Genomic DNA, 14,608 nt, shown 5'->3' on the forward strand with positions numbered 1-14,608 from the left:
TCTGGAAATTCCTGATTCCTCCCGTTGAAGAGTCTAAGTCTTAGCAGCCTCCCTCCAGCCACTGCTCCCGCCTCCCCCTGCCGCCTGGGCCCCTCCATGCTGGGCGTCACATCCAGCTCACTCGGTACATGGTCTACACGCCCCTGCCTGGAAGGCGCTTCCCCGGCCCTTTTCAGGGGTGGCTCTCATGCCCCCGCTGTGGTTTCTGCTCAACTGTCATCGCAGACAGGCCTTTCCTAACTGCTCTTCCTTAGTACCACGTCCCCGCAGCCCCCACATCCCTGCCATTCTGATGCCACCCACCCTGCTTTGTCTCTCTTCACAGCACTTATCACCACCTGCAAACATACTGTTGACTTGTTGATTGTCTGCCTCTCTTACTGAAATGTAAACTCCATGAGGGCAAGGACTTTGTTTTGCCCACTGATCTATCCCTCATGCCTACACGAGCGCCGTGCACAGAGCAGGTATGTGGTAAGTCCTTGTTGGATGGATGGATAGGCAATGGAAAGAAATCTATAAGCGCATAAAGATATTCAACTCTGTGTACAAGCAGGAAGGCTCTCGAGGAGAGTGATGTGCTCAAAGTAGGGTGGGTCATTTTAGAGAGTCCCTCACGGAGAAACACATGCTTCTGCAAACCCGAGGGCCAGACGTATCTAAGCTGAGAGCCTTCCCACGTGACCTGGCCCATGGATAATGAGCACATTTGAACAGTGAGAGAAAGAAGAAAAGCCCTTCAAAATGTGGACGTCTCACCTTGAATAGGTAGAAATAAACTTGTTTGGTATCTGCATCTTCTTCCTTGTGGACACAGGTAAAGAGATATTCCACATCCAACACGATTCCCAGGAGTCTGTTCATTTCTTCCTCTGACACATTCTCCAGGTGGGAAACGTGAGCGGCTTAAGATAAAGATCAAAGGAACACAGGTGAGAAGTAGATGGAAACCACGAACAGTCTCCATTTTAAAATGGAACATTCGGGAATTCTCTGGCGGTCCAGTGGTTAGGACTCCATGCTTTCACTGCAGAGGGCCCGAGTTTGATCCCTGGCTGGGGAACTAAGATCCCACAAGCCGAGTGGCGAGGCCAAAAAATAAAAATAAAATAAAAAATAAAATAAAAATGGGGCTTCCCTGGTGGCGAAGTGGTTAAGAATCTGCCTGCCAATGCAGGGGACATGGGTTCGAGCCCTGGTCCGGGAAGATCCCACATGCCGCGGAGCAACTAAGCCCGTGCGCCACAACTACTGAGCCTGCACTCTAGAGTCTGCGAGCCACAACTACTGAGCCTGTGTGCCACAACTACTGAAGCCCGCGCCTAGAGCCCGTGCTCCACAACAAGAGAAGCCACTGCAATGAGAAGCCCGTGCACCACAACAAAGAGTAGCCCCTGCTCGCCGCACCTAGAGAGAAAGCCTGCGTGCAGCAACGAAGAGCCAACACAGCCAAAAATAAATAAATTTTAAAAATAATAATAATAAAATAAAATAAAATAGAACATCCTCTCCCAGGAACCTTCTGGAATGTCAACCCATCAGACTGCACTGTCAATAGAGGAACTTTCTGAACCCCTATAAGATTGATATCTTCACACAAAATTGACTTATAACTGTAAGAGACCACCACCTTGTTAAGCACGAACTGCCCCTCCAACACTGAAAATGACCAGAGGCTAATGTACGGTTTTAAGATCTGGAACTTGTTGGCACCAAGTCTGGGGACGACGGTGTTCAATTCTTATATGTTTCCATATAAGCCGATTTTCATCGTGCCAAGAGGGTCCTGTGGTCCTACAGGCTGGATCCAGGATTTGAGGACTGCGGGTTCAGAAGGACCCCAAAACCAAGCTCCCTAAAGGTTTAGCTCTAAGTCCTGTGAACAGTTCTGGTGGCCAAGAATATCACGTATCAGGAAAGACCAAAAAAGAGTGTCAGTAAAAACTGAATGAAGGCCCTTTTCCTCAGCCCTCCTGAGATGCAGTGAAACCTCACTGTCTCTGCAGCAAAGCCCCAAGGCCTGTCTGAGTTTGAGATTCAACGTCCTGCACGGTCACGCTCCAAACCCACCTTTCCTACCTTTATTCTGTTGTCTCACCATCATTAAGTGGCATATCCATCACCCTCCTCCCCTCCCACACCCCTGTCCTCTCTTCTTCCCAAATCCAGCCCATTTTCCAAGATGAACATGTTTTATCCTCAAAATAATCCTATGAAGTAGGAATGAGTAGCCCCATTTTACGGTTGAGGAAACTGAGGCTCACAGAGACTGAATGCTGTTTCCTCCAATGTCAATTGGCCAACAAGGCAGAGCTGGGGTCTGAAAGCAAAAGATGTTTGACCCAAATTCTGAAGCACCCACACACATATTTTTTCGGATGATCAGGTGATTCACTTCAAGCCCCTTTCACTTGAAAGGGGCTCTCTCTAGGTAAGCCATCCAATACCCAACCAGGAGCCCAGGTGCACCTCTGGGCGGGACCGTGGCTCTCAGGTCTGTGTCCCCAGAACTTATTACTATGCTCACTGTGCTAATAGGCACTGCCCTTCAAGAGCGATCCTTTCAGGTATGTTGACTGAAAATGCTTGGACCTAGAAGTACTTGAGATGACTTCTAAAGAAACATTAAACCGTGGAGAAGGGTAGGCTTTTCCTTGCCTTTTTAAAGGGAGATGGAAGTAAAGATTCTCGAGGAACAATCCAGGTGTCAAGCATGGGTCAGGCTACTCCAGAGACCAAACCATGAAGCCCAGTCCGAAGTCTGGGATAGAGAACGCAGCTGGTACCCCACCCAGATCCCCTTCCCTTACCGCCTCAGAGCACATCTCCTGGCCTCCAACTGCCAGCAGCTCTGTTCCCTCCTGTCACCATAATCTGCTCTGCCACCTGCACGCCCCTCAAGAGCAGCCTTCAAGTTAGCGTATAAAGACCCCAGTTGCCTCGCCCCTCGGGGGGAATAACTCTGAGCTAAGTGCTGCAGACCAGCTCTCACATCTTCCCCACAGAATTACCCACCCGTTGCCCACAGCGGGGACTGGCTTAATAATGCACCCATATCGGCCGCCTTCTCCTCCTGGTCTCACTTTCCCACTCCCCTACCTCCATCCCAAATAAACTAGGACTTGCACTCAAATCCTTGTCTTTGACTCTGCTTCTGTGGGACCTCAGACGAAGATATCCGGTCAAAAGCATTTTCAGAGGGTTAAGAGGATTACACACCAAGAGGGTGGGCCTTCCACGCGTCCACGAGGAAGCCACATTAAAGGGGTTCAAGCTAGAGGGGCAGAGGCCCCTCCTTCCTTTCTAATGCGGAAACGCAATGGAAAGGCAGAGGGAAGGGCCCAAGTCACGGGCCGTTGGTGATGAGTGCAGGTGTGCACACACCTACATGTGCACGGGTGTGCACCTCTAGACAGCGTTTCTAACAGGGAAGAGGGGAGGAAGGAGATTTGGTGAGGTCTGCCTTAGGTACCATAGATACATCCACAGATACACCTCAACTTGACAACGCCAACACTACATTACTACATTATGTACACACGAACGTCAGTATTCAGATCTATGACTTTCTACTTGGCTCTACGATATGTGGCTTCATCACTTTCTAATAGATGCCCTTTTAGGTAGAACATTGGCTGGGTCATCTTGTTTTCTCAGGAATGCAAGATTTTCTTTGAGGTTAGTCCGAAGCCTTTGGGAGACAGGCCTTATTCTGACAGGTAGGTCAAAATTTTTATGTCACTTATTTACAGAAACAATTTTATTTAAGACTATTTTGGTCTTGTAATGTTTTAATCTCTTTCCAGTGATAAGTTATGAAAGCAATAAGTCTCCAATATAATATAAATGCCTTCAGATTCTCCAAACTATGAAACAGTCTAATTAAGGTGCTAACATATAGTGGCTTTAACTCGTAGAAGTATATGCCATGATTCATTTTTGAAACCAGTGGTTCACTTTCTTTAAGCCATGAACGCTTTGCCCAGATAAATCCTTAATCAGAATTTAGAAAGAGTTGCTCTTTCTAAACAGAGGTTGAAACAGAGGTTGGAAGCTCCAATTTTCAAAATGGGGTGGGAGTTGGGGGGGCCCAGCATACCCTCCCCTTACTGGGGCTCTAAGCTGCATGGTTTGAAAACCACGATATTCTGAAGAGTAGACTAGATAAAACTTAAAATGCTTAAGACATGAGACCTGAGGAGGTCCATTTCCTTCTGATTCTGCGCATAAGGAAATCCATAATCTCTCCTCCAAGCTCTGTGTGTGACCCCAAGTACAGAGGACTAGACCTGGAGATACGGGGAAATGGAAACGAAGCTGCAGGTTCCCAGAGGGGGGAAGGGAGAGGCTGTGCTGGAGAAATGGGGGTGTCCCTCACAGCTGAGAGGGTGGGAATCTTCCTCCAAGAATAAAGGAAGGGTGGGCCGGGGGTGAAGGGAGCTATACTGAGGCAGAAGGATGACAGTGCATGAAAAGGGTTAAGCTTCCTAGAATGAATGATGGAGATGATGCGGGACGGGGGGAAGATCAGATGAAAATAGAGGGAGTGGACCATCTACTTGAGAAGGAAAAAAGCAGCTCTGGACAAGTTGCCATGAAACAGAAGCTTCCGTATAATGAGAAAGCCGGCACAGGCAGATACGACCCCACTGCATCAATGCTTAGTTGCCTGCACCTGCCCCGTTCTCAGACTCTCCAAGCATGGGCCCCTTTCACCAACACTCCTTTTCAGTCTCTGAGCATCTAGCACTCAGCTTTTCCCTCTCACCAAATCCACATCACCAGCTAACGTCTCCTCCAACCCAAATCATCCATCCCCACACCCTACCTCACCACCTCGCCATCCCAACAACCAGTGCACCACCATCCTGGCAAACTTGACTCCAGGATTAAAATCCTCATGGCCATCCTCAAAACAGCAACTCCCTCTTGCCAAGGAGCCCGGCACTCACTCCTTCACTGTCCTTCATCCCCCAACCAGTGCCACCACCAGACGCAGCTGAGCTTTCCCACCCCTACCTTTGTGATCACTGGGATCTCAAGCCCACGGCACAAAACAACCCCCAGACTGCTCTGCTGCCATGGGAGTCTCCCTAAAGCCCCACTGTCCTCATCAACCCCATCTCCACCAAATCCAGAGACGTCTCCTGACCCTTGGGGGCTGCTGAGCAAAATTAGATAGACCCCACAGTCAACACCACGTCATGCCAACACCCAGATACACTTCACTCTAACGGTAAAGCGAAACTACTTACTGAACTCGTATTTAACTAAAAAGAGCCACTTATTATTGAAAAAAACCAAACCTCTTAATGTTTTCCAAAGAAACCTTTTTGATGCAAATAAGCTCCCTTCGATGAACCAAAAGCATATTTTCTTGAAGAGATAGGCCTCTATTACTTACAAGCCTGGAGGCCTATGTTAAAAAAAATAAAAATCTGTAAACTACAATGTACAGATCTATAGCAGTTAATCGGCCACAGAACTCATAACACTGAGTCAATGCTATTTAAACCTTCGATACATGTTCCCTAATGTATCTTCCCAATAAAGTTTGCATCCAAGTCCATCATATCAGCAGTGTGCTAGAATACCCCTTTCCCCACGCTTGCCAACAGTGAAGAATCATGCTCAGTCATTTAACCAGTCTTTTGAAAATTAATCAGGGTCCCCCACTGTTTTGATTTGCATTCGCTGGAACGCCCTTGGAGTTGTTTGTTTTTCATGTTACTGGCCATTTGTATTTGCTCTTTTGTGCACTACCTATTCATGCCCTCTGCCTGCTTTTTTAGGATGTGGGTCTTTTTCTAATTGCTTGAAAGAGCTTTCTTGTCTATCCTCCTGGATCTCATTGGGGTTTTTGTTTGTTAGGTTGTGGTTTGGTTATATAGGAATTTTACATTTTTCAGAAAGTCAAATCTATGTCTGGCATTTCTTTAAGGTCTTGCTTGCAAAGGTCTCGCCCATAGAACCAAAAGATGACAAAAATGTATTTTCTCCTAGCTCTTCCACAGGTTTGTTCTTAACATTTAAAACATTCCTCCACTGAAACATCAATATCATAAAAGACCAAAAAAAAAGAAAAAAAAAGGCAGAGGAACTGTTCCATGTCAGAGAAGACTAAAGAGGCCGGCTGTGATGTTGTGATTTATATAAAGAAACATATATTTGTTCTTTGTCCCCTTTCCTAGCACAGTGCTCCTAAAACTCTTGGAATTTCATACGTAATTCCAAAACTCTTGGAATTTCGTAAGTAATTCCAAAACTCTTGGAATTTCATAAGTAAAGGTGAAAGGACTGTCTGTTGTTATTCCTAACGTGTCCCTTTCGACCACACCTGAGCTTCTGTGAATGGGCTTCTGGAAAGCCCCTACTGATGGGGGCTGGTTGCCAGGGGAACCAAACCAGTGATAAGAAGGTTGGAACTCAGCCAGCCCCCTCCACCTCCCCAGGAGAGAAGGGGGTCTGGAGGCTGCGCTAATCACTAATCGATCACTATGCCTACGTTAACAAGACCTCCGTTACAACCCCTAACTGAAGGGCATGTGAAGGTTCAGTAGTTGAAGCCTGGAGGTGCTGGGAGGGCAGCTTGCTTGGACAGAGCAGAGGACCTTTGGGCTCCTTCCACCCAACGCTGCTCTGTGCATCTCTTCCATCTGGCTGTTCCTGACTTGCATCCTTTTTATAAAGAGCCAGAAATCTAGTAAGTAAACTGTTTTCCTGAGAACTGGGAGCCACTCTAGAAAATTATCCAACTCGAGGAGGGGGCCGTAGGAACCTCTGATATACAGCCAATAGGTCAGAAGCACGGGTTAGGACCTGAACTTGGGATCGCCATCTGAGCCCTTCCCCTGTGGGGTCTGTGCGAACTACAGGCAGATAGTATCAGAATCCAGTTAAGTCGCAGTGTCTGCTGGAGAGCTGGAGAACCGCTTGGTGTGGAAAAACCTGCACATCTGGTGTCAGAAGCCTTCCGGAAGTGCTGGGTGTGAGAAGACTCACTGTTTTCCGTTCACATGACAACTAAATACATATGTAATTCTAGACTGGGTGCTTCATGGAGAGGAAAATACGCTCTAAAAGACATTTTGGGGTCAACTATAAAACTGGAATACAAGCAGTAGATTAAGTATTACATTAATGTTAATATTTACTGAAGTTGGTAACTAAACTGAGGTTATGTAAAAGAATATCTGGGAATTCCCTGGCGGTCCTGTGGTTGGGACTTGGCACTTTCACTGCCGTGGTCCAGGTTTGATCCCTGGCCGGGGAACTAAGATCTTGCACGCAGTGTGGTGTGGCCAAAAAAATTAAAAATTAAAAAAAAAAAAAAAATCCTTAAATTTAGAAAATACATACTTATGTATTTAAGAGGAAAAAACCATGATGTAAATGCAACTTATTCTCATATGGTCCAGGAAAAAAGTATAATACACACAAATACACACACACACACAGACTCGTATATATATCAGTCTGTGTGTGTATCTGTGTGTGTGTGCACACGCACGCACACGCAAACACACATATGAAAGCAAATGACAAAGCAAATAGGGCAAAATGTTACCAATAAGTAAAGTTGGGCAAGAGGTACATGGGATGCTCCTTGTTACTAGTCTCATGACTTTTCTGTAAGTTTGAAATTATTTCCAAATAAACAGTTTTTTTAAAAAATCATTCTTCCATCTAGAATTTGATAATCAAATGTAAAAGGACCCTACTTTCATTTCAAATGGTCTTCCAAGAGCCTGGTACAAAGCGTCCATATAATTACCCAAGAATGGCCAACCCCTGACTTGTGGGAGAAGCTCCCTTCCGCTCAGCGCTGTTGCCCACAGCGTCCAGGGCATGGGGGCGCCGGGGGACGCGGGGTTGGGGGGGTGCGTCAGGGACTGGGAGGCTCCACCACCTTGCATCTCCCAGCAGGGTGGACCCTACCACCCCGCAGGGCTGAGTCAGACTTGCAGACACCCAGGGTGCCGGAGCGACCTGCCAAACCCTGCTGCCAGGAATCACAGTGCAGCTGTGGCCTTGCTGGGAACAGGAGATGCACTGTCACTGCAGGCCGTGACCTTCACTCACTCCGCTCTGGCCCCGTAGATCTGTCCTGCACGTCTCCTGCGGACAGCCCGCCAGCCGTCACACGCCCTGCGGCGGGAACCGGCGGCTGCTGGGCAGGCTGTTACCACAGCTCCGCTCCCCTGGACCGGCAAGAAAGCAAACGGCACAGCACCTGTAGGGTCTGTGAGCTGTTCCAATACGGTTTTTGTTCATGGGGATTTGAGGTCAAGGCTAGAAGAGGTCAAATGAAGTCTTTCAATGAAAGCTTCTGAATTGACTATGTGCAAAAGGCTTATAATTTAACAGTAGTTTCCTAAAATGGAAAAGAATCTGGAAAAGAATAGATGGATAGATAAACTGAATCACTTTGCTGTACACCTGAAACTAACTCGACATTGTAAATCATCTATACATCAATAAAAAATAAGTTTTTTAAAAGGAATTTTTTTTTAAAAATTAAATAAATAAAACTGGTTTCATCTTTAGTAATCTCAGATCTGGAATGGAGAAAAAGGGTAGTTTAAGAGTAAGAACCTTAAGAGAGTTCAGTCCAACAGAAATATGATGTGAGCCACATATATACTTTTAAATACTCTAGTAACCACTTTACTTTTTCTTATAATAGATGATCAAGAAACACTTATTTTATTTTTTTTAATTTCTTTTGGCCGCTCCACGCCGCTTATGGGACCTTTGTTCCCCGACTAGGGATTGAATCCGGGCCCCCGGCAGTGGACGCATGGAGTCCTAACCACTGGACAGACTGGGAAGTCCCTAGTAACCACTTTAAAAAAGGTAAAAAGAAATAGGTGAAATTCGTTTTAATATATTTTATCTAACCTAATATATACTAAATTATTTCAACATGTACTCAATCTTAAAAATATTTTACATTCTTTTCTCACACTAAGTCTTCAAAATTGGTGTGCATTTTCCAAGGGCAGCACATTTCAACTCGAGCAGCCACAGGTGGCTACTATGTTGCACAGGACAGGTACCGATCATAAACCGTGAAACCTCCTCTGCAAATAAATGCAACCAGCCGTCTCTTTAGTATTACTGAATGTAATGGATATCTACTAATGAAGAAACAATCCAATTACGCACAAGGAACTAAATGTATTAGGAACTAGAGAAAAAGTCAGTCCTTCATCTCAGTCCAGTATAGAAAACCAACAAGGGTATAGAGAACTACAGTTATACAAGCAGGAACACTGCAGTGCAGCTCCAGGAAGTCCTTTATTGTCTGTACCAAGGGCTGGGGTAGTCAGGCCTTGGAGGTGAGTAGGGTTCCCCCAGCAGAGAAAGAAGGAGGGGCATGGCAGGTGCTGTGCACCTCCACATCCAAGGCAGAGGTGGGAGAAAGTGTGAAGACCCTTCAGAGAAGGTGGAGCAGCCCCGGGACCAAAATGTAACCCAGGAGGAGGAAAGGCCTGACCCACCTCGCACGCTCAGCTGAAGTGGGCCTTCATCCCGAGAATGAGAGGCCGCCCAGTGGGCTGAAGCAGGAGAATGTGACCACATTAGGTCGCGAGTGCTTTCTTGGGAAGCCAGGTGCGCAAGCATGGAGATGGGGCCTCCAGGTGCTGCTGCAGATGCGACCACAGAAGGCAGAGAAGCAGCCTGAATCCAGGCAGAGCTGGCAGGAGGTGCACTCAGACAACATCCACAGGACTTCGTGACCCGAGGAGCACAGGGAAAAGTAATAACCTACATCAGGTGAGCACGAAAAATGCCACCAGGTTTATCCCCTAACTGCGGCTGTACCAGACTCACAGCTCCTGACAACGCTGAAGCCCATGTAGAAAAACAGAGGACCCCCAGCCAAGAGGAATATGCAGACCTGACCCAGGCGGCTGTGTCCGTGTGCTGGCCAGGCCCCATACTTCTGTCACTTGGCATCTGCCCGGGACATGTGTAAATGCGGACCAGGTGTGACTAAGTGGTGAAGGGGTTTGCAAATGCGGCAAAGCCAGAGAAGAGGTGTTGGATCAATAGTCCATGAGAAAAATACTGGTAAGATACTTCATACTGTTCAAGAAATAAGCTCTGGTGTAATTGTTAATGCTGGTCTTTACTTTCCTTGGAAAGTTTCTACCGTAAATAAGCAGGTAAGCAGAGGTAACCATAGGAATATATACCAATTTCCACTTCTGTGATGTTTAAATATATGTGTGTGTATCAGAAAAAAACTGATGACATTAAATAACAGTCAGAAACTGGGACTTCCCTGGTGGCGCAGTGGTTAAGAATCTGCCTGGCAATGCAGGGGACACTGGTTTGAGCCCTGGTCCGGGAAGATCCCACATGCCACGGAGCAGCTAAGCCCATGCGCCACAACTACTGAGCCTGCGCTCTAGAGCCCGCGAGCCACAACTACTGAGCCCACGTGCTGCAACTACTGAAACCCGTGCGCCTAGAGCCCGTGCTCCGCAACAAGAGAAGCCACTGCAAAGCGAAGCCCGCGCACCGCAACGAAGAGTAGCCACTGCTCGCTGCAACTAGAGAAAGCCTGCACGCAGCAACGAAGACCCAATGCAGCCAAAAATTTAAAAAAATCAAATTAAAAAAAAAAAGGAAAAAAAAATCAGAAACCTTCATAAAACTGCAAAGAATGATCAATAGTCAAATTTAATAATCAGTATGTTCAGGCACAGTTCAGAACAATGGACTCCAAAATGACAACAAAAATTCCAATTGTGTTTTGATCACAATGGTGTTTCCTACTGTCCTGGTCATAAAAGGAGGTTGCTATTTAAACAAGCAGTCCCAAAATAAGAAATTTTGATTAATACTAAAGTAAGGAGATGTGTTTGGGCCAACTGAAGTACTTTGTTAGTATCCTTCGCCAAATTTTTATAAACTGAATGTACTTATACCAATCCCAAATATCAAATAATTTCAGAGAATGGAGTAGAATGTTCTAGGCCAGCACTATCCAATAGAAATATAATGCAAGCCACACATGTAATTTTAAGTTTTCCAGCAGCAACACTGAAAAAAGAAACAGGTGAAATTAATTTGAATAATACATTTTATTAACCCAAAATATCCAAAATATTATCATTTCAACATGTAATCAAAATTAATGAGATATCTCACTTTTTTTTTCATACTAAGCTTTCAAAATCTGGCCTGTGTTTCACACCTAGAGCTCATCTCAATCTAGAGCAGCTACAATTCAAGGGCTCATTAGGCAAATGTAGCAAGTGGCTATAGTATTAGACAGCTGTAGGTCTAGACTAACAATTGCATTCTGTGGATGAAGATACTGAACAGCAAAGCGGTTAGGGGACTGGTAAACTGCCAAGCCAGGCGTAGAACTGTGAGTTTCTAACTCCTGACGGAATGTTCTTTCTATTTAATCAGCCCATCAGCCCTGCGGTAGCCCTGCGTTTTGACACCCAGGAGACACAGAAGAGTATCAAATTAAGGCAGGCCAAGGACGCCTGGGATGCAAGTCACTATCAGGAGACCGCATGAAACCAGAGCTCACTGTCAAAAGACCGTGTATGGCTGAGCCAAAGGACACCCAGCAGCAAATCAACAGACCAGACACCACCATCTCAATCAATACGCCTGAGTGTTTTGTTTTGACAAGTCCAAGAACACTACATATACTGTAGGATCTAAATTCATCATACTCAGAATAGTAACTGTGAAAATCGCACAGTGCACACAAATCGAAATGTTTTTGAGAATTCAAGCTTGCATGACACTGGACAGAATTCCCTAGACCCCGACCTCTACTTTGCTGGTAATATTTAAGAAGTCATGTGCAGGAATAAGAAAAGATGCCTGGCCAAAAAAAAAAAAAAAAAAAAAGTGGGGAGGGAAATTGTCAAATGCTAATCATTGTTAAAGCTGGCTGATGGATACAAGGCTGTTTATTAAATGATTCTTCCTACCGTGATGCATATGTGGAAGTTTCCACAATAAAAAGTTTTTAAAGGGAATTCCCTGGCAGTCCAGTGGTTAGGGCTCCAGGCTCCCACTGCTGGGGGCCCGGGTTGAATCTCTGGTCAGGGAACTAAGATTCCGCAAGCCTTGCGGCCCGCCCAAAAAAAAAGGGTCTTTTAAAAAAAAAGCGGGTGGAGAGGAGGCATAAGCCTCCTTCTAGAAGAGGAAAAAGTTTTCTTGAGCCCCGGCACTAAGACCAATAAATAATCTATGGCATTCGGGCAATAATTCCAAGAGCACTTGAAAATATGCAGACATCCCAATTCTAAGAAAGCAAACCAAATAGAGAGGAGAAAGGAACCGACAGGGGGAAAATATTTTTAAAACGCCTACAACCCCAATACCCTGAGAAAATCATTGTCAGCAATGCAACACATATCCTTCCAGATCACCTCCTGTTCGTATGTATTAAAATATTATCTAACCTAAAGAAATGAGATTATCTTCATGGTGCTGTTCTCAAGTCAGCAGCCCTGCATTTGGGAATGACCACCTTCCGGGTAGTTCTCACAGGGTGACACTCAGGGCTGGGCGAGTGACAGATACCACACTAACCAATCAGCCCCTCCTCTGAGGATTTAAATCCTGAACCAATACTCCCAGGGACAGAGGTTAATGGACCTGAATCATACAGAGTCCTGGACAGAAGGCCCATGAATTCCTGCAGCTGGGATCCAAGGACCTGACTGATACCGGGTTTCCCTCTGTTTCCGGCTTGTGGAAGCGACCAGTACTCTTCTTATGAACACGGTTTTCTCATTCAAACTGGACAGAGTTCCCATCTGTTGTTTTTAGTAAAGAACCCTAATGAGAGTAATAAGAACACATTTATCTTCCAGGTATTGTGCTAAAATTCTGATAGGCATTCATTCACTTAATCCTCACAACGCTCCCAAGAGGTAAATACTAGTATTAACTCCATTTCAGAACTGAAAAACTGGAGGGCCAGGCTGATTACATAATATGCCGCAACTCACAGCTACTGGCTGTTGAGCAAGGATTTGAACTTGCGCTGGTGGATCCTGTCATTCAGTCCTCCAATTTAGCTGCTTTCTGACCTGCTTTTTTCATTAATAATACATTAAGAATATCTTTCCATGCTGCAAAACACATCTTTTGTTAATAGCCATATTGAATTTCATAATATATATTTTCATAATTCAACCAAGGATCTCCTTCATTGGGATATTTAGATTGTTCCTAGTTTTTTTAATATCATGAATATGGCTATAATAGCTGTCCTTTTAATCTGAAGGCACATCTTAATTTATATTTAGGTTAACTTTCTGGCATGGATTTGTCAGGTCAAAGGATATGTACCCTTTTTTTCCATTCTCGATTATGTATTGTCAAATAAGGGTACTTGCTTTCAAAGCTTGTTAAGAAATATAAAAGGGAACAAAGTTGGCTTTTCTTTGAGAAAGGCTGTTTCTGCCTTTGGGCATTCCTGTGTGTTGACCTGCTCAGAAAGGAGACAATCTGTGCAGCTAACAAAGAAAAAGGACTCTGTTTTTAAATGTTAATTGGCGTAGGATAATAGGATTTCCCAATCAATACCAAATACAGTTCAAGTCCAGTGTTTAAAGAGTTCTCTACTGCATCATATTTCCTGAGGCAATTCTAAAGGGATTCATTACTCAGGGATCGATTTTGCGGAAAAGGTGAGTTAAAAGCAAAGATATTCCTGTGACTTCTGGCATCTGTCCTTTGCACTGGTTGCTTCAAAAATCAGAACTTACATTATTTGAGACACCAGTTAAATCAACACATAGATGTGATTATCAATGCTTTTATTTCTCTTGTGAGATTGATGTTCTCTATTTCCTTTTCTCACAAGGTCACTCCAGTGCAGTAACTTCCTGAGGAGATCACGCTAGTATCTACTTTTTTGCTCTATAGGGACTGAAATCCTCTCCAGCTGAGGACAAAATAACACTTCAGACTAGACCTAACTCCAGGCTAACGAAGGCTGATGCTCCACCATCTGATATCAGCAGGAAGCTTGAGGGAAAGATGATGGCTAAAAGGAGCCACCCATACCATATGACCCTGCAATCCCACTCCTGGGCATATATCCAGACAAAAACATGATCCAAAAGGATGCATGCACCCCAGTGTTCACAGCAGCACTATTCACAATAGCCAAGACATGGAAACAACCTGAATGTCCATTGACAGATGAATAGATAAAGAAGATGTGGCACATGTATACAATGGAATATTACTCAGCCATAAAAAAAGAATGAAATAATGCCATTTGTAGCAACATGGATGGACCCAGACATTGTCATACTGAGTGAAGTAAATCAGACAAAGACAAATATCATATGATATCGCTTATAGGCAGAATCTTAAAAAAATGATACAAATGAACTTATTTACAAAACCGAAACAGACTCACAGATGTAGAGAATGAACTTACGGTTATCAGAGGGGAAGGGTGTGGGAGAGGGATAGTTAGGGAGTTTGGGATTGACATGTACCCACGTTATATTTAAAATGGATAACCAACAAGGATCTACTGTATAGCACAGGGAACTCTGCTCAATATTATGTAGCAACCTAAATGGGAAAAGAATTTGAAAAA

The 14,608-nt window shown here is 44.8% G+C and overlaps 1 protein-coding gene across 2 annotated transcripts in view; it reads right to left on the reverse strand.

Moving 5' to 3' along the window:
* The window catches only part of KAT2B (lysine acetyltransferase 2B), a 104,200-nt gene that overhangs the window by 54,344 nt on the left and 35,248 nt on the right, over positions 1–14,608 (reverse strand). For both annotated transcript variants that reach the window (XM_036850349.1, XM_036850350.1), the window contains exon 3: positions 760–905. In XM_036850349.1, the coding sequence (XP_036706244.1) occupies positions 760–905 (146 nt within the window). The remainder of the gene's footprint in view (positions 1–759; positions 906–14,608) is intronic.

This window comes from Balaenoptera musculus, chromosome 4 (assembly GCF_009873245.2).
Source record: "Balaenoptera musculus isolate JJ_BM4_2016_0621 chromosome 4, mBalMus1.pri.v3, whole genome shotgun sequence".
Taxonomy (NCBI): Eukaryota; Metazoa; Chordata; class Mammalia; order Artiodactyla; family Balaenopteridae; genus Balaenoptera; species Balaenoptera musculus.